At 42.8% G+C, this 20,899-nt stretch overlaps 2 protein-coding genes across 2 annotated transcripts in view; both read left to right on the top strand.

Annotated features, from left to right (window-relative positions):
- The first annotated feature begins 9,107 nt into the window (after positions 1-9,107).
- BBOX1 (gamma-butyrobetaine hydroxylase 1) overlaps positions 9,108-20,899 on the top strand; it is a 30,779-nt gene continuing 18,987 nt past the window's right edge. Inside the window, exons 1-2 of the mRNA XM_030949274.1 lie at positions 9,108-9,411; positions 9,539-9,616. The gene's annotated coding sequence lies outside the window, so the exon portion shown is untranslated. The remainder of the gene's footprint in view (positions 9,412-9,538; positions 9,617-20,899) is intronic.
- Positions 12,231-17,202, top strand: FIBIN (fin bud initiation factor homolog). Its single transcript, XM_030949275.1, has one exon. It carries the CDS (start codon positions 12,421-12,423, stop codon positions 13,045-13,047), a length of 627 nt encoding a protein of 208 aa, XP_030805135.1. The 5' UTR covers positions 12,231-12,420; the 3' UTR covers positions 13,048-17,202.

The following is a 20,899-nucleotide window of genomic DNA, read 5'->3' as shown; positions in this document are numbered from 1 at the left end:
GCAGATTGTCCCTTCTGCCATTTGATGGCAGCACAGCAGTAGAAAGACAAAGAGGTTCATTGTTGTCATCCTTGGCTGGGTTTGATGTATCTCACTGGAAGCCAGTACGGCCCTGAAGGTAAAGAAGCACACCCATAGCCTCTTCCCCAAGCTCACAGTGGAACTGGACCTTTCCAGTGATCACTGTGACATCCTTGTATGTCACTTCTGGGTGAATTCCTTCTGACAGCAGTCTGACCCAGAAGCCTTTTATGTGTAGTTAAATCATCTCTACTGTGTTGCCTCCGCTTGAGGCGTGGCGTCCTGGGTCAGGAACAGCACGGCGGCAAACACTCTTTGCCTGCTCGGGCCAATCACTCGCAATACCAATGTGGTCGACGGTAAAAGGCGTTTAATAACGGTAGAACAGGGTAATTTATAGCAAGGGTTAACGGCTTAACAGTAGAAGGGGAGGGGCTCCGTCTGCACGTAACATTGCGTTATCTCGCTGCTCTCCAATCTCCCACATATCCCCCCCCCTTTTATGACTAATTAAAAACACAAAAAATATAAAGACTATAAACACATGAAGGCTAACCAAGGTAAACTGGCAACTGGAAAAACAATGAACATTTCTATAACTCGTAACTATGTCTGACAAACAAAAAATGTTAACTTTTACAACCAACTTTTAACGAACAAGGTTAACTTATTTAAAATGTGAGGCCCAAAGTTCTTTCCAAGGGCATTGCAGCAGAAGGGTCTTCCAAGCTAGAACCCAGGGCGACTAGTCATGGAGGATAACTGGACCATGACTCAGAGGATCTTTGCAGGACTTCCTCATTAGTTCTCTGGCACAGTTTTGGAGAGGCTTCTCCCTGACGATGTTCTGGGATGAAAGTAAGGCAGCACAGTTGATGATTTAAAGCCATATGATTGCCTATCACTACAATACTGACCTATCATCCCAGAGTCTGCGATGGCTGATGAATTTTAGTAAGACAGAATTGGAGAACTCATGTCCGGATTCATGGTTCTCCAACTCCTTTTGAACTTTAAAATGCAGAAAACCTCTGGGATGATAGTCGATTGTTCCATTCAAGTAGAGTTAGAACTTGGCCAGAGTTCAAACTCTACTTGATGGACATCACTTACATTTTAGGCAATCAGGCCACTGTACACCTTGAACCATGATTGAAAATATTTTTTGTTGAGCCTCTCCCCCCAGTTCCTCTCTGTGCCAGCGTCTCCTTTAGTTCGGCCACAGGGTCTTTCGCTGAGCTGTGTGATGGTTTGTCGTGGCCTTCAGGAAACAAGGTGCTCAGGTTGTGGGGGTGTCTAAGGATTTGGTCCTGCAAAATAAACTTCACAAGTTTAATTAGTTTCGCCCTGAAGGTCCGGTTTAACTGATTTAACTGGGCACCATTTGATTTTGCCATCTTTCTTAACTGCTGCATACCCTCGCCCTGTGAGTATCAGCCTCCAACCCCGTTCCCATTCCCCCAGCTCATTTTTAATTGAGACCTGCGGGCCTTCCTCTATCACTTTGGTGGCCCAGTGCTTCTGGGCAGGGCTTTTTATTTCCTCTTCCCTAGGGAATTGGTTTAATGCCAGCAGGGCAGTCGCCTGGATACGCGCTTGGTCTTTTTGGGGAATGGAATTGGTAAAACCCTCTGTTTTCGCCAGTACCTCTAGCTTAGTTTTTAAAGTTTTGTTTGCCCGTTCAACAATGGCTTGTCCTGTGCTGTTATATGGGATGCCATGTAGTAAGGTGATGCTCCATTTTGAAACGAAGGCTTGAATTGATTTTGATGTAAAATTTGTGCCATTGTCAGTTTTAATTTGCCTTGGTATACCCAGCTATGCCATAGCCATTAATCAGTGCTGGATGGTTGCCTTGGAGTCAGTTTTTTGATGCTGTGTGGCTACAATTATCCCACTGTAGGTATCCACGGTTACTGCAAGCCATGCTCGAGGTTTCAGTAGCGGACATAATGTGAAATCTGTCTGCCATATCTCGGCGGCTTTGAGACCTCTGGGGTTGACGCCGCTGGACCACAGTGGTGATTTTTGGCAATAAGGACATGAGGCGACTACGTGCTTTGCATCAGAGGTCGAAATCCCACACCTTTTCGCAAGTGCTTTCGCCCCAATATGAAGGGATTCGTGGAGTTGCTGGGCATCTCTTAGGGTCCACAGCCCTCTCGCAGCGGCATCTGCCTTGTCATTACCGATCTGAAAGAATCCCTTGACCGGGTTGTGGCTGTTGACATGGATGATGGATACAGTGCCTTCTCGCAACCGAGTGCCTCCTCCAGCATCATTGCCACCGTGGACACTGACACACCGGGTCCAGCCATAGCTAGGCAGAGCCTGGCTACAAATATAGAGTCTGTTACGATGTTAAGGTGCTCATTAAGGAACAGACCACATGCCAGTGCCACGGCAGCTGCTTCAAGCTGCTGGACTGAAAGTGTGGGATCGGTTGTTTTGATGCAATGCCAGTGTTCTCCTGACTGCCATACCACCGCTGCGGTGGAGGTCAATGAAGATGCGTCTGTGAACACCGTGGGTCCTGCTTGCGGCCGGTCAATTACCTTTGGTGCGAGGTCGATGTCAACAATTGCAAGGAACTGCATCCAGGGGGCTTTGCTGCATAACGAATTTCTCCTCCAAATCCAGCAAGGGCTATGGCAAGGTGCTCTAATATTGTTGATGATTGTGAAGAAATCTGCTTGCGAAAGGGCAGATATATCCTGGCGGGTTCAATGCCCAAATGTCTCAGGGCGAGTTTCCTGCCTTTCATAATAAGGCTGCTGAGGCACTCAACTCCCAGGGAAAAGGCACGTGATGGTTTTCCCAACACAATCCATTGTATTGGCTGGGCTTTGTCAGGGGGTCCTTGGGCTAGTGCTCCTACTCCCCCTTTTTTGTAAAAGTGGACATACAAGTCGACCTCTCTCTCTCGCTTGTACATATCATCCTCTCTTCCCCCGCCAACCACGCCCACGTCCGAGTTCCCCCCGCTCTGGGGTTCCCCATCCTGCGGCGCGCAAGGCGGAGGCCTCGCCCAGCCACCATCTGGCCCTGAAGTAACGGCTTCCCCCCGCGCCTCTGGGCTAACGGCCGCCCGCCTCTGAACTAACGGCCGCGCTTCTCGCCTCCTCTAGCAGTTCGTCCCACAATGAATGCTTTGTTCCTGTAGCCTGCGCACCTGGGCTCGGGGGCCGTGAAGGGCGTCCCCACAGCGGCAGCTCTCCATACTCTGCCACCTCATGATTGGCTGCGGTCTGTCCGGCCGTCCCCTCACCCAGCTGGGGCCCCGCCTTCATGAAGTCCTGCGGGGCTTTCCATTTTTCCCGTTCTGGGCGAACCTTTTGTGGAGCCCGCACAACTTTTCCCCATGATCTAAGGCTTTGCCCCGAGCCCGAGGACATCACCTCCTCAGCTAAAGCCTGGGTGCACTTGTCCCACACGTCCGGACGGAGTAACTCCTCCGGCTGCCCAATTACCCCCATATGCAGGAGCCTCGATGCAACGAAGATAAATTCTCCCGCCTTGCAGTCCAACCCCCACTGCCTATGAACCCCTAATACGACCTTGGCGCGAGACTCCATTTCCCATGCGCCAGTCCGGGAGCGTCCTCCCCGCCGCAGACAGTCCCGCCGCTGCGGCCGCTGTTCACCCGTCCAGGCGAATCCCGAACCCGGTTGTCGTTCCCGGGTTTCGGCACCACTTGTTGCCTCCGCTTGAGGCGTGGCGTCCTGGGTCAGGAACAGCACGGCGGAAAACACTCTTTGCCTGCTCGGGCCAATCACTCGCAACACCAATGTGGTCGACGGTAAAAGGCGTTTAATAATGGTAGAACAGGGTAATTTATAGTAAGGGTTAACGGCTTAACGGTAGAAGGGGGGGGCTCTGCTCTCCAATCTCCCACACTACTGGAGAGATTAAAAAAATTTAAAACATAGGTTGCTTTGTTAGGCTGCTCTTGAGGGAGCATGCCTATCAGATCCACCCTCTTTTGTTTTTGTAGCATGTTTCTTCATGTGAAATATGTCCTTTAGACTATTGCTTGCCCTGTTGGGGAATGGGCAATACCTGTAATGTATTTGATACCCGAAGCATGGAAGAATTATTGTGTTTTAAGAGATGTATGGGGCCCATTGTCTGTTTTTATCTGCTGAAGGACACCCATTGTGCTGAAGGCATGGAGCCAATGTCAGGTGGCATCTCTTGATTTCTCACCCTTGTGTGCTGTTGCTACTGTGAATCCTGAAAAGGTATCAATAGAAAGATGGACATATTTATAAGTCCCAAAGCTCCATATGTGTTACATCTGTTTGCCAAATGTCATTAGGTTTCAACCCTTGTGGGTTTGTACCTAATATTTCTGGCAAAGAAGGAGTCTGCCGACATTGTGAGCAACTATTCAGTACATCCTGTGCTTGTGGCAAAGTTAAATTGAATTGTTTTGCCAGTGCTTGGACATTTTGATGGTAAAAATCATGAGAAAGTTTTCCCTGCCCTAACTTTTGTGGTATAGTGACCGTCATTGACATAAAAGTAACTCTCTGAAAAAGATCTGTTGCTTTCTGCAAATGCTGAGGACTTCTTAGACATAGAATCAATGTGGTCTTGCACTTAGGGAAATTTGGCCTTTCTGCCTGGGATGGTTTTGGCTAAGGATGCGTTCTTGCTGCTTTTTGTTTTTAAGAAACAAACAGGGTGTTATTTATTGCTGAGTGAAATGGCAAGCACTATTAATATTGCAGTGCTGACAAAGAAAGCTTTTTCCCAGTTTGCTGTTCTTTTTTTCTCGTTCTGTGGAAATTCCTGTTCTTTCCATAAACAGATACAAACAGACTAAACATTTCCTGCAAAATATGGCAGTGAGCACAAAGTAGCACTAGTAGGATTATCTTGCTGATAAAAAGACGTAATTTTTTGTATGTCTGCACTGTCAAAGCACAAAATTTCACTGAGACAAGAAGTTTTGTGTCAGGGTGTTTGTCTGGAGCCAATTTTGAGTTGTTCTGTATAAAGAGGAAAGATATTCAGGTGCAAACTGCTGAAGTAGAAGGTTTTTTTGACTCCTGTCTTCCCAGCTAGACCACATAATGCCATTTTTTTTTGCGCTGAGACTCGCAGCTTCAAACCTCTTTTGTGAATATGAGTGGCTGTGATGCTGACCTCCACTGCCCTGTCCAGAAAGCCAAAGCCCTGTAGGAGATGGGGATGTTCTTTGGTGGCCTGGAGGTTTACTCTGGGCTACTCGTGTGGAGAGGATGGGCTCTCCTGTCCTGCCTTCCAGATACTTCTTCTTTTTGAATACACCCTCTCAATTTTAATTGCAAACAGTTGTCACAGCATCGCTTTGATTTTGCTGAACCTTCTTAGGGCTCTGAATAGGGAGTTGTTTAAATGCCTCCAAAGCTGCTTACTGTGAAACAGAAGCATTCTGTTACTAAAGGGAATCTACTTTTCTGTGTGCTTCTGTGGGTTTGGGAGACCCTTTTGCATATTGACACTCAGGCATCACCTATCTAATCTTGTGTGAAACCCTTCCAGATTTGTCAAGGTACTACAGCACTGCTGCCTCAGACTTTTCAGCACCCAGAAAAGACACTGCCTAGGGAAAGCTTGCACAGCTGGCACAATCTCTGGGAGCATGAACCACAGTGCGATTAAAGAACCTGAACAAACTGATATGTGAGACCAAACATGACGTTCAGAGGCTGTGAGTGACACCCAGATGGGCTTTCTTATCCAAGGCAACCAAGCTGGAGGAGCTGTAATATTTCTTAAGCCTAAACTAGCCCCCAGACTTTAAAGCCAACCACAGGTCTTTGCTTCTTGACCATAAATGTGGAAGCAGGCCGCTCACATTCCTGCAGCTCTGAGAAGCATCCCATACACTGTGGTTCAGAGTCAGGGCAAACAACCATGCTGGGCCTCCAGGTTGAGATGCAGAGGCAAATTTCACCAGCATCCATTGAAGGATCTGCAAAGCCACAAGGAAATAACCTTGAATGCCAATTCTTAAGCCATGCCATTCCAAATAAAAGTCATAAATTGTAGTAGGAGGTAGAAATTCCATATTGACATTCCGCTCCAGCCTCAAGCATGGGAGAATAACACACTGTTCAGGCTGCTGAATGAGTGCTCTGTGTGCACTGGGTCATTAAAAACCTGTGGAATACTCAACCACAGCTGCATAAAAATAAATATACAGCTGACTGTAAAGTAATTCATTCACCTGTTTTTTCAAGTAGAATTTTATAAAAATGTTTGTTAAATGGAATGTTGTTTTTTTGTGGGTTTTGGTTTTTTTTTAACACAGAGATTTTGGTGTATTGGAATTGAAACCATATGTCTGGGTTTATGCTGCTCACATACAACGTCTGACTAGTTTTAAGTTTAATACACTGTTAAAAACAACTAAATAAAAATCTGAGTGAATGTGTTAGGATACAAAAAGAACATTTTTCAACTCCTAAAAAAATAGATCTGTGAATATGAGTGAATTTTACTATAGAAGCATGGGGTGGGGGTTATTCTTTTTACGCTACAATTGGAAAGATATGGCTGAGAGGAGATTAAACTAGTTAAATCATATTATTTTTTTACATTTTCCATCTCATCTTACTTTTATCTGCACAGAGGATACTATTACATATATTTGAGTTTTACCTCAGGCAGGAAGGCTAGTCCTCTGTGGAGACATGTTTAATAAAACTACATGCATTTAGTTGGCCTAAACAGGTAGGCTCCCCCTTTAAATTCATGATCAAAGACTTTAAAAGATTAGTGAGGAGAGGAAATTTGATGAATAATCAGTATAAACATGTCAGGATCTAGCTTTTATTCAGGAATTCATGCCTGATCTTAATACATAAGATTATGTATAAATCAGAAAATACTATCCTTACAAAGGTGGTAAGACTGGAAATTCTTTCATGTGCCAAAATTGTTGGGGAATTGACCTGAAGAACAGACCTGGTGAAATCCAGCTTTCAGAAAACTTATGTTTTCAAGATCCTGCCTCAAACGAATACATTAGATCACAGGTCTTCAAAACCTGAGAAACTGTGTAAATGGATTAATCCCATTGGAGATGACATCAGCATTTCCTCACCAGACTCTTCTAGATTTCTTCCAAGGCTTTTATTTAAATTCTTTGCCACCTCTGCCGGAGAAGGACATGTCAGATTGTAAACTTTCTCTACTTTGTGAGACAGGGAGAGATGGAAAAAGAACCTTTGGGGTTTTAAGATCTTGTTATTTTTTTACTAATTATTTTACTAATTATTTTTTCTGATTAAATTATTATTATTTTCTAAAATATTTTTTACTAATTATTTTACTCCTAACAGGTTAGATGGAAGGAGAAAGTATCTTTTATGAATAATTAGTGAACTATGTTTCTGTAACAACTGCAAAGTATGTGTTTCCACATGCATGTTTTCATGCTTACAGAGAACATTAAAAATAACACAGAAAGGATTGAAAATCAAACCATCATGTTAAAAGCATGATATGCTGTCTCTGTAACAAACCACATTTACAGTAATTGGAAAATTTCTCCATGTGCTGGCTAGCAATGATGTTTTTAAGTGTTTTCATTTCCAATGAGGAAGTGTTATTATTTCCACTTCAGGAACCTTGCCGAAGAGATGCTAGCAATATCCCTTTTGGGGTTCAGGGTTTTTCATCAACAGGCAGAAATTGCCCTACTAAAATACCAGTACATATTTATCCTGCTTCAACTCTCTTTTAACTTTTTCCCTTCTTAGGAAGCATCCAGATGCATCGCTTCGCTTTATAAAGGCAAACTGAGCATAGTCTCAGTTTTCTGCTTTAAGGAAATGATATTTCCATAAAGTAAACCAGCACCCACTACAGAGATGGGCTGTGGTAAAATCTTTTTCCATATTTTTTTTGCCAAGGCCAAGGTCATTTTGGTGTTGGCTAAAACTGAAGTAGGTTCAATATTAATTGCAAACTCTTCTGAGACAAAAAGCCTGACAGACCTTTTCCATTAGTTGTATTCACATTCAGCCTCATACCCAATCTTTATATAGCTACTTGTGTTTTATTAATTTGGTTTTCTGTAATGTTTATCCAAGACAGGCCAGTGCTAATGGACTCAGAGGATTCCGTGCCCAGATACAGATGTGGTTTCAGCCTGAAGCTTGGGAAGGAGAAAAGGGTTATCATAATCAGTTAGCTTAAATAAGCTAACATTAAAGTTGTTTTCTCTACGAATTTGTTTTTGAGATATCTGTTGGTCAGCTGTTCCAATTCTGAATTAAATATGCCTTTTTGAGAAATTCAAAATGTTTTCAAATTCTAATTTCAGCGAAACCCCAGACATTCTTCTAGTCCTGGAATACTCAGTATGGTTTGTTCTTCAGCATACTGATTCTGAATTTCTGCTGTATTGCAAAGTTATACTGAATGCGTTATAAAAGCTTCATTTCCCAAACCTTTTTTTCACTTTACAGAATTTCTGGTATGTTCTTATGGCAATTTTCCTACAAAAACTCCTGGCATTTTGTTCCTTCATGGACTGTTTCACACCTCCCCCTCACTTGATGCCATTTGAGCATTTAGCACTGCGCCCTCCAATTAGAAATTACATACACATACTTTTCAGTCTTGTTTTAAAACAAGTTTTTTTTATGTAAAGGCATAGTACTGTTCATAGTGGGAAAACAGAAGCCAGTAGTCAGAAAACATTTATACTCTGAAGCCTGTGGGGCCTTTAGGACCATATAACATATTTCTGTTCTCTAAATAAACAGCCATTTACAGCTGAAATATTCTAATGTTGCAAAGTTTACCATGATCTACAGCATGTGAGCCAAAAACCAAAGATGAAGCATAGCTTGCAGAAGAAAATGTATACAACTGAAATCACCTGGAATCAGTGCTGAGCTGTGCATTTGCCATCCGTTTATAGGCAATTTCTGGGCTGGAGGCTGATTTTGGTGCTGCGTAAGCAGGTTATGCAGAGTAAATTCTGCAGTTCTTTATGTAATTCTAAACTTTGTTTAAAATGTTCTTCAGTGGAAAAACAGTGGCTTTACCACAGCAGAGTATATAATGCCAAGTATTTGTAAGACAACAGTACCAGTATGCTGCTTTATTTTTTGCTTCCTGTACTTTTTCCTCATTTATACAGAAGGAACTTTTGCTTGAGCAGGCATGGAGGATAAAATAATGAAATCAAGCAGTCTTTTGACAATGCCAGGATTTAAAGGACAGCCTTCATGGGAGTGTGCCACAAGGAAGATCTGTTTCTTGGATGCATCCCAAAAGGTCCCCAGATATCTGATGTCATGCAGCAATCCCTATGGACTCTCAGCAGAAAATGCAACATTCAGCAGGAAAGTGGCTTGCTCATTTCCCTGGTTCTCTGCATCCCAGGTTTCTGGTATTCGTGATCAATTCCCTTCTGTCTTCCTTCAGTTTTATTGTCCTCTAAACTTCCAGCTATTGCCAGAAATTACTTTACAAAGTTCCACACAGACTGATTTTTATGTTTTTCCTTCAGCCTTTGCTGTGGTGTGCCTGCTACTGTTAACTGTGATGAAGATTTCAGAGCCTTCAACTCAAGTCTTGATAGAGAAAGGTAATTGTTACTTTCAGTGTATGTCTTTCAGAAAAAAAATAACCTGATTTTCACTTGTACCATTTCATAGTTTCGTGGACAGCTTAAGGGTATTCATATTAGATTATCTTGTTGCAGTCTTGAGACTTTTGTCCTTTAGGTGTGATTTTGGAATGGATAGTGGCTACTCATTCACAGTCTCATTCTGTCAGTGTTAGCCTTCATCTTTTCCACCATTTGATGATGTTAAAACTTAGAATTCTGTTGTTTTGTAATCCTGACCCGTAATGGTATTGCTTTGTATCACGCTGTTGTGTATCTTTCATCAAGTTCCAGTTTTTACCAAACCTATGCCCACTGAGTCACTAAGACTGCAGATCCCGAATTGCATACTTCCTTGAAAATAGACATTCCAAGTCTGCTTTCCATTGGGGTGAGACTATTTGGATATAAAATTTAAATTAAACCTGGATAATGTGTGCCCGATTGAAAGCAGCAGTGGCGGGCAGCAGCTGTAGCAGGGAACAGCATATACTCTTAGTCTCTAAATGTACAAAGACGACATATTTACTAAGGCTAGGAACAGCATATAGTCTCCAAATATATAAAGATGACATATTTACTAAGGCTAGGGTTTTTTTTAACTCTCTGTGGCACTGCTGAAAGCATAACCATGCTGACAAAGCCATAGCTGGGTGATTTACAGAGCAGTACTTCCATGAGGAGACATCAAAAGGGAAGTCCACTAGAACCCAAGTACCAGCCAAACCAGCTGACTGTCAGTTATACCAGCCTGGGCGGAAATGGATGGAGACAATGTACCATGATCAGCAAAGAACAGGAATGCAGACAAAATTTTAGGTGAAACAAGAGCACCCTGGGAATAGAAATTGTTTCAAGGAACCCCTGTTGACTAACAGAGACCAAGGACAAATACCAAACAGCCTCAGTTGAATAAGCTTTAAACATTTTATAGAAAGCTGAAGCACTTAGCCTAATCCAACCTATTTATGTGAGTGTTTTGTGAACTTAATTACAAATTTAAAATGTTTCCAAATGAGTGGAGTGCTTCTGTTACAATAGCTGGTCTAGCCGGGCTTCTCACCAGCTTGCCTAGACACTGAAAATATTTCTCATCTTGCGGTGCTTGTGATCTCAAAGGACTCCAGAACTTGCAGAGACTACCTTAAATCAATTCATTAAATGAAGGCTTCAGTTATTGCTCTTGCTGTCTCTGGTCAGTTTTTTGTTTGTTGTCTGACTGGTTGGTTTATTTTTTGCTTTTGTCTCTTGGTGTTAGTCTTATGACCATCTGAGCTTATGTGAAGTGCTGCAGTAGGCTCTGAAGTCAATACCCAGACACACTGATATCACAGGTTACCATGGAATATTTATTAAAGGCCACACGGAAGTGACAGCTTGCTCTCAGTAACTTTGTGTCTTACATTAAAGGGCCTGGCCTTGTAGTTAAATCCGTCGCTGAGCTCCCAGGAACCCACCAGACACATGGGAATAGGTGCCTTCCCTCAAGGAATGGTCAGCAGAGAAGAGCTGACGGTCAGCTTGTGGAGCTCAGTACACTTGAAATTGAGATGAGGAGCTGGTCTCTACAGCAGTAATTTTCTTCACATGTGCCCAGAGCCAGGATATCTTGTGATTACAGAAGAAGCTGATGTGAGGAAAGGGGGTCAGGACAGCGTTTGAATTATAGGTGTCTAAAATGATGGCAGCATAAGAAATTGTAGACCCAAAGGCCCCTGAGCCCCATAAGCCTTTAATCTACAATGCCCAGAATAATAGTGAAAAAAAGCTGGTCTGGCTTATTTTCCCAACCAAATTAACTGTAAGCACCATAGTTATTTACAACATGGAGAAAGTATCAAGATGATAGTTAAAGTACTTACTTACTTTATAGAGGCAACGTAAATATTGTTGCATGCAAATCTCCCACAGTCCTGACTGCAGGATTTGGTATAATCTTTGCTAGGTGATTTTTTTCCATGAAAGAGGAAAAATGATATGAAGGGAGTTGGTAACTTTACAGACCCTTTCTTTTTGTGATCCCACCTTGATTTAACAACTCAAAAATGGTAAAGACAGATTTCTAAAAGTTATGTGCATGGTTCAGCTGTGCCACAATTCTGCTACTAGATTTACCCAAAATATTATCTCATGAAAAAGAAACGCTTCTTACGAAGTCAGCCCCATAGGATGCACTGTTATGGGGTTTTCCTTCAACACATCAGACATCTTTTTAAGAGCAAATTTTGTGTTTCATTTTCCCATCTTACCCTATCAAGCTTTATTGTTTTACAGTTTAGACTTGATCCTGCATCTTTTTCCCATCCAAGTTTTTTATCAATGACCAACTATATGGCCTGAGCAACTTGGAGAAGTTCTTCTGTCCCAAGCCGTGCGTTTGAGGCGCTGCACAGATCAGGCTGTTAGCAAAACCGTAATTTCTAAGGGGAAGAAGAGCGGAGCTCAGGTTTAGGGGGGTTTCTGTTGAGAGGAGAGCGGTGTACGTGTCTCGCTCCCTGCGTGCCCGTGTGACAGCCCCGGAGGCGGTGCTCGCGGGCCCTGCGGCCGCTGCCTGGGGCGGGGGCGGCCCGGCCCAGCCCTGCCGTGCTCGGCGCGGGGCCGCTTCCCCCTCGGTGGGGCCGCGGCTCTTAAGGGCGGCGAGGCGGGACCGGCCCCAGAGCGCCGCCAGCCCTCCGGCCGGGCTGCCGTGCTCGGCTCGCATTGCAGCCGAGGCGAGGCCGGCAGCCGCGGGGCGGGGAGCCCCATGCGGCACGGGCAGCCCTAGGCTGCGCGCCGGCCGCAGCATGCCGCTCCCTCTGCGCCTGGCGTGGCTGCTGGGGCTCTGTAGCCTCTGCCGCGCGTACTTCGAGGGCCCGCTGTACCCCGAGATGTCCAACGGGAGCCTGCACCACTACTTCGTCCCCGATGGGGACTACGAGGAGAACGACGACCCCGAACGGTGCCAGCTGCTGTTCCGGGTGAGCGAGCAGCGGCGGTGCGGCGCGGCGGCGGCGGCGGGCGGCGGGCTCAGCCTGCGCGAGGAGCTGACGGTGCTGGGCCGGCAGGTGGAGGACGCGGGCCGGGTGCTGGAGGGCATCGGCAGGAGCATCTCCTACGACCTGGACGGGGAGGAGAGCTACGGCGCCTACCTGCGCCGCGAGTCCGCCCAGATCAGCGACGCCTACTCCAGCTCGGACCGCTCGCTGAGCGAGCTGGAGGGGAAATTCCGTCAGGGCCAGGAGCAGGGTGGCCGGGAGGAATCCCGCCTGGGCGACAGCTTCCTGGGGCTGCTGCTGCACGCCCGCGCCCTGCTCCGCGAGACCCGCCACGTCTCCAGCGGGCTGCGCGACAAGTACGACCTGCTGGCGCTGACGGTGCGCAGCCACGGCGCACGCCTCAGCCGCCTCAAGAACGACTATCTCCGCGCCTGAGCCCGCCGGCTGCTGGGGACACCGCCATCCCGACCGCCCGTCCCCCGCAAGGCACGGCCCTGGCGCCCGCCTGGAAGGAGCACCTCCTTGGACAAACCCTAGAATTATGAAGCTCGGAAAAGACCTCCGAGATTATCAAGTCCAACCTTTGACTGAATACCACCACGCCTACTAAACCATAAGTGCCACATTTGCTCGTTATCGAACGCTTCCAGGGATAGTAACCAAAAATACATTCTTCTTCATGAAAAAAACCTTATTTATTTTACCTTCCAAACAAATAGCACAATTGTATAAACCAGGAGGTTCGAGGTATGTTTAAGTTAATATCCGAGGTATGTTTAAGTTAATATCCCATATTCAAAAAGCTACCCTCTGTTATATCATTCACCTTTGGTTGCAAAGTGAAGTAAGCTTTCTCGTGTCTGATTCCCTGTTGTTTGTTTTTTGTATCACCTGCTCTGCTGTGGCTCACCTGCCCTAAGTGTAGATGAAGTGAGGTGCTGGCCAGCTCCTTCCAGACTCCTGTGTAGCAAATACTTAAATTGCTTTTGTTGTTAGTCCTTCAGGGTGACACCTCTGGCCCTCTGTTAACTTCCTTTCTAATGATATGTATTATATGCTCTTTAAATGTTGTTCCACTACATAAAGCTGTGATTTTCATTTGTGTTTGGAAGGATGGGAACTATTCTGGCAGGATTTGTACTTCCAGGCTTGCTTATCTGTGACTCTAAGCTATCATAACCCTAAGAAGCAGCCAAAAAGGCCTATGTCAGATCTTGAGAATGCTGGTAGAGATTTTTATAGCAAAAAGAATGAGCCCTAGCACTGGTTAGAGTTTTGGATCTCAGATTTGAGAGCCAGAAGCGTGTTTCTAAAGCAGACAAAAAGGTTTTGTCTGTACAAGCACGTTGACTTTTCTTGTTGGTGCCTTTGTACTTTTGCTAGCTAAGTTATTAATATAACTTCGTGGTCCTAGACAATAGTAAAAGTACCTGGTGGGAAGGAGGGTGGGGTTTTCAGACTCGTTACTGTTTAACTGACAATTTTGGGTAATGTGGCTATTAGGTTACAGATACTGCAGGCAGAATACCTGTTGGGATGAAAAGAGTTTATAGGTTGTTGTAATAAATATTTGAAAACAGTGTTAAAGTACATTTTTGTTATTAGTTTCTGAGACGCTCTTGATTCTAAAACATTCTATTGGAATGTGTCTTTTCAGCAAAACATTGAAAGTTTGTAGCCCCTGCCAAGTGAAATAACCAGCTTTTTAGTAAAAACAAATAAAAATTTTACAGACTCATGAGGTAATCAAGTTTCATTAAAAGCAACAATACAAAAGGCCTTGTGGGGCAGACTTCTTTGAGTTTTTTAGCACACATGGAAGAGAAGCTGATGTACTTCTGAGGTCTGTTCCTGTTAACTCTGCTCCCATTTAGTTATACTTCAGTCTGCAAACCATTCAGTGGGTAAGTTACTCAACAGTGCAGTGGCTCAACATAAGTCAGCTTGGACTAGAGTGCTGAAGACACCAGGAAAGTCTCATGAAGGTAGGTGCTTACAGAATCAGACAGCTCATTTTGCTGAAGGCAGTGAAATGTAGCCTACTGGCAAGATAGTTTACATGTCATTTTGCATTTTTAAGTCCTCAGTATCTTTAAAGATTTGCTGGGGAAAAAAAAAAAGGAAATGTTTTATTGGTTGACTCTGGTGGAACCACTCAATGTTATTTTTCTGCTCTCAAGTTAGAAACTATATGACAAGTTCTAGCTCTTAAAAATTAATTTATTTGTGATTATTTCCTTGCCACTAGAGACGGATGGCACAACAGAAGAGTGAGCCGAGTCACTGAGTCTTGTCTGCTCACTATCTTAGCAAAACATAATAGCATTTCTGGGCTGGACCAAGCTCCGGAAGTGCCTGAGACCAGTCTCCCCTGAAGATGTCATGCAGTTCCATTTGTGCCCAGAGGCTTCTTAAAGGAAGTTTAAGTCTGTGTTTTACCCACTTTGAGTCATTTGTTATAACATGAAGTAAATAAACATCAGTGTTTGTTATAATATCAAACTGTTTGTTACAACATCAGTAAATAAACAAAAATGGCATGGCAGTGCTATTTTTTAGGCATATGAGAACAATATTCAAATCCTAATAAAAAACAGTAGTAGCATAAAACACAGTTTCTTGAATATCCTTTAAGCAGCTTGACTATGCTGTTTGCAGTAGCAAATGTTTGGTCAAGCTGAAACTATTCCAATGTATGCAGCATACCAAAAGAGTAAATGTTTGCAGAATGCTTACTTTTCAAAGACGGAGATGTGTGGGTATTTACAGAATAACTCATTCCACCCAATGCCCTGTAAATTGTCATCTAATGAAACAAGACTGTGGGACTTTACAGTCCATGCTAATGTTTCATATCATATATGAAATCTTGACATTTTTTTATGTTTCAGTAAAATAGAAACATTTTTCTATTTTAAATATGGCAGAATTCTGATTTTGTTTCAGTAGCATTGATTTTGGAAGGCTTTAAATGGTCCTTTCTAGGAGAAAATGAAGATATCTGAATCTGGTCTATGTGTAAGTTCACATATTTAATACAAATGGTCAATCTTATGTGAACTTGATGAAGCCAATACAAAAATCTTATACAAAATTTAAATCTACTAGAGTTTGATTTACATAATTTTGGCTGACTTAAGCAAATGTATACATTAAATACATCATTTTTTTGAGTCAGAGCTGATACATTAAATGGTTTTTATTGAGCTGTCTGTAAGAACTGAGTGCTTAGTGATATTCAGCAGTTTAAAGTTTTAAATTCAATTTTTTTTCTTTAAAAACTATGAAAACTATATTGCAATACTCTTTGCAATCTTATAAATGTCTTGCTTTTGCTTTTTATCTGATAAAACTTATTTGTTTGGGAGGTATTAAGATCTCCTGGATCTGGATCTTCATACAGCCTATTTCAAATAGTAAAGGCCCTTTTTAACATTGAAAATTTGGTAATTACTTTTAAGCAGAGAGCTTTAAAAGGATGATTCTAGCAGCAGTAATCCCTATTATGTTCTTCTGTTATGTTAAAATATATTGGTACTAGATTCTTTTTCAGAATGCGGAAGTTCGAGCTAAAATTGAGGTGACGGGGCTTTTTTGTAGTTTTCTGATGATTTTCAAAACATGTATTATTTCTGAATTTATTAAAGAGTTGATGGTGCTGAAGAGCAAATGACTATTTTCTGAAAAAAAAAAAAGTGCTGCAGCTGGAACAGTCATAGAGAGCTCACTTAATACTTAAGTTTTTCATCAAGGGGAACAGGCTGCCCAGAGAAGGTGTGGATGCTCCGTCCTTGAAAGTTCTCAAGGCCAGGCTAGGTGGAGCTCTGAGCAGCCTGGTCTGGTGGAGGGTGTCTTTGTGCCTGTGGCAGATGGATTGGAATGAGATGATCTCTAAGGTCCCTTCCAACTCAAAGTGTTCTATGATCAAAGCAAGGCACCAAGGGGCTCACCTGCACTTCTCTCCAGGCAGCTCACTTTTGAAGGCAGTACTCTCATGGGGACATTCTCACAATCCACTGATACACACAGAACAGGAGAAGCTCAGAGCATGCACAAAACCTTTAACAAAAGCTCGAGAAAGATAAGTGTGCTTGCCTTATGGCAACTGAATGGGTGGGGATTCAGAGGGGAGTATGCAAACTGGATTTCAAAACTGTGATTGAAATCTTCAATCCTGGTAGGTTTGACCTACCCAGGACCATCATCACAAAGAGAAGTCAAGGGAAGCTTTCAAAATCTTGGTGAGCCTTTAAAAAACCTTATGTGTGCCAAGCTGGGGTGTATGAATTGTCGGAAGCTAAATTGTTGCTCCTATATGTTGTCATGTACTCAGATGCAGATTGGCAAGATGTAAACCTTGTAAGCAAAAAATTTGCCTGGCTTAGTCACTAGAAACAACCTTGTGAGCTACAGAGCTCTGGTCATAATCTTGTCTAGGAAATGTGTATTTTGTGGAGAAATTTTATTGGATGTGTCTATTACTGTTGGTGTGGCTGTTTGTTTAGATGGTCTTCATGTTGCTTTACCAGTTTCTTGCTCATGCTTCTTGAATATCAATTTTGTGACTATTAAAGAAATTTTCAGCTAACACTGAAGTGTTGTGAGTGAAGTGCATTTCACAGCCACTATTCCTGAAGTAAGCCTGTGGATTTAAAGTCTGTAATTTCTCTGTCTTTTAAAATGTATTTTTACTTGCAGTTCATTGGGGAAATTGTTTTTTTATTACCTTGATTTTTTTTGGTGAGCCATTAACAAAATATTGTTCAATTTGTGGGTCTGCATTTCATTCCTATAATATGTGAAACTGGCAAAAAAAACACCTGACTGTGCTACATGCTTCTTTAAAAAGCTGTTATTAGAACATATGTGTAAAAAAAAAGAGACTAAAACTGCCTGTTTTATTTTCTTCATTGAGTTGTCATCCTGCCTACAAGATCAATTTATCACTGGAAAAGGCAGAATTTAATGACTACGTCTGTAACAAGGAAAACATATGGTCTCCATAACCATTACATTTTTAATGATGTGTCTTGGACAGAGCCATTCCTCCTTGAAAACTACCTTACCTTGGGGAGGTACTGCTGGCAGTCTCCTGCATGCCATTAACATTCTTTCATAAGAAAAGACAATGCCAAGAGTATTGTGTTTTCTCAGATGACAACCTTACTTAGACTGCAGACACTCCTTGTAGGTGCTTAGAAACTATTTAGTAGTCATTGTTTGTGTCTAAACTCTCTTGGAGGGTCAGGGAGGAAAGTCATTGGGGAAGGTTGGCTTAGGGAAGAGATTCATTATCCAGTGAAGTGCATAATGTGAATATTGTGTAGAGCGTGATGACCAAAAAAGATATATACTTGCATCATATTTTCCATACATTTTCCACTCTGCAATTTTTTCCCTGTGACAGGGAAACCATAGAGAAGTTTTAGTGTTATAATAGAAATTTACTATTACTAATATTAATCATTTGGTATTATATATTTGGAATATAGTGTAAATACTATTATTTACCATAAAAATGTGGATATACTCCAAACTGCAAGATGGTTTTTTTTTTTCTGTCTACTTGTTATCTCTTCTCCAAAATACTATGACTATGATTCTTAGTTTTGTGTTAAGTCTTAATCCACGAAAATCAATTCAGTAGACTTATAGTTTTAATTTATCAGCTGGATTTATCTAAGACCTTTTAATGCCTTTTTTGGGGTAATGATTAAGAATTATTTCCTTTACACTTTCTGTGTGGACAGTTTTTTTGTTAATGAAGAGCAGTTAATTTTTCTTAATAGCAGGCTTTGTCCTTTCGTAATTAATATTATTTTGTTTCTAATTTAATGTAATTTTTCTGAGATTTGTATTAAAGTAATCCACGTTTTACTCAGGATTCAAACAGATGTACAACAAAATACAAGCTAATTCATAATTTATAAATGGATCTGCATATAAATTAGGATGCTACTAAATTTGTTACTTTAAATAATATTTCACATACTCTCTAATTTAAGAAGAATAACCCTAGAAAAAAAGACTGAATGAACAAGAGCCCATCTTCATCTAATCTACCAGATGTAAATTACATCTGGTATTTAAAAGCCCAGGTTCTTTTGTTCTTTCCACACACCACCACCACTCCCTGTCCCTCGCAGGAGGCTGAAGTGGTTTTCAGGCAGTGTCTCCGCTGCAGCGCTGTGCAGCCATGAATGAAGGTGGGTACATGGGGCTCTGTGCCTTCACGGGGCATATTTGCTGTTGGCTTATGAGGTAACAGCATCAGACAAGTGTTTTTCTGCAGACACTGTCACGTGGGCACAGAGTTTGTGGTGACCGGGAGTGGGGCTGTGGCTGATTCCCAGTGGCTCCAGCTGTGCCGGACGGGTGAACAGCGCTGACAGCAATGAGCCATGGAGTGCTCAGGTGTGCTGCCCAACCACACAGGGAGCAGAGGGCACACAGGTGCAATGCATGTAAGATGAAGAGTATAAAAGCCTGGATTAAAGAATAAGATGGGCAGACATCTGCAGCCTTCTGAAAAGGTACGGTGTGGCAGTGGGGGTTTGAAGATGTTTAGTCTCTCCCTGCCTATTGTGGGGCCAAGGAATCAGCCAGCAAAAGTGGTTGCTCTCCCCTGGAGAGCCAAGCCTTGTACGAGGCACACCTCAGTTAGGGTGAGGAACCTCTCCCACCCATGATCCTTTGCAGTTCTGTGTTAATTGTTGTACCCCATTGGTTTTTCCCTTGTCACTCTTCCAAGTTACATGTATCCCATTTGTTACTAGTTTCTCCCCACCTTTCCAGTTCCCTATATAAACCCCTGTTTTTCCCTGTGAATCTCGAGCTGCTGTCCTTGGCTCCCTTCACAGACGCCCTGCTCTAATAAAGGCTTCCACTCTGTGGAACCGGCCGCACAGTGCTGTAGTCTCTTTTTTCTCGGCACCGCTGCTGGGCTGAGAGTTGAGAATCAGTCTGCTGCTGGGATTGTGAAGACCCAAGGGTCCTGTGTAGCCTAGTTCTAAACTGCAGTTTAGTACTAGGCTACGCAGGATCCTTACATTCTGGTCATGTGTAGTCTAGTTCTAAACTGCAGCAAAGGAAAAACCATCTGATAACTCCAGCAGGTCTTTGTGAATCAAAATACTGAAGCCCAGGACATTTTTTTTGTGCACAAAGACAGCTGGCAAGACTTTGGTCCTGGTAGCATCAATATGTTGCCCTGTGAGCTTAAGAACAAAATGAGAAGATACTTAATAAATATGCAATGTTTGACATTGATAAAGTCATTAAAATATGTATGTAATGATTCAGGGGGAATCCCCTGAATTTTTCTGAATAAGCAAAAATATTAGACCAGAGCTTTTCTAATTCTAGGATCTGTACACCATCGTTCTGCAGTACAGTATGCAGCTGGCTTTAAATAAAAGAGTATATCCATAGAAAGTGATCTGGCTGTGAAAGGAGAGAGGAGCTCTCACAGAACCCTGTTGCTAAAGTCGCATTTACAAAGCTTTTTCCTTGCAGGGAGGTGGATTCCGTGTTTTCTATTCCATAGTATGTACAACAGGGGTTCTGGTGTATGTACTTTCATACTTTAGGTTTTTGAATATGGTTAGTAGTAACTCTGGCTTTTGATTTGTGGAATTGGTTTTGAGGTGTCTTTCTGTGAGAGACTGAAACGTTATGGCTAAGGGCTCAAACATTGTTATGAAGGAATTGTTACCCTTTATGGCAAAACTGCACAATGAATCTGTGACCACCAAAGCCCACCCCTTCCTGAATGTGCCTCCTGACTGGAACTTTGGACTGGGAGTTCAGCTGCCTAAGGGAACATGAGATAACAGTGACAGTATTGTCCAGTTACCTCTGGGTTAGGGAGAAGTAAACAAGGCTGGGGAAGAAGAAAGTATCCACAAGAAAGCCAGATCCAGCATCTGTCCTGAAAATGTGCTCTGGCTGTGTCCAGGGTGGGGGAACCCACAGACTCACCTGGGGGCCAGGTTTGCCCTTACCCCAACCAAGGGGAGAGGAGGTTTCAGGGCTGTTGCATCATCTCTGGTCAGAGGGCGTGGCAACGAAAGACAGCCAAGATGACAGATCAAATTGAAGGGATTTTTGAATAGATGTGTCTGACTATACCCTCTGTCAGCAACATATTGTGAAAAATGCGTATTTTATGATTGGCTTTTCACGAATATTAAAATGAATATTTTATGTGTTATGTTAGAAAGTTATGCTGTATTGATTTTCTTAAGTAGTGTGTTAAATATAGTTTTAGGTTATAACAAAATGTTAT

The sequence above is a fragment of the Camarhynchus parvulus genome, chromosome 5 (genome assembly GCF_901933205.1).
Source record: "Camarhynchus parvulus chromosome 5, STF_HiC, whole genome shotgun sequence".
NCBI classification, from domain to species: domain Eukaryota; kingdom Metazoa; phylum Chordata; class Aves; order Passeriformes; family Thraupidae; genus Camarhynchus; species Camarhynchus parvulus.
The sequence above is the reverse complement of the archived record's forward strand: the minus strand, read 5'-3'. Positions and strand labels throughout refer to the sequence as shown.

What these genes read in the sequence shown, in the direction of transcription:
- FIBIN (XM_030949275.1), top strand. Translation starts at nt 12,421, where the DNA reads ATGCCGCTCCCTCTGCGCCTGGCGTGGCTGCTGGGGCTCTGTAGCCTC.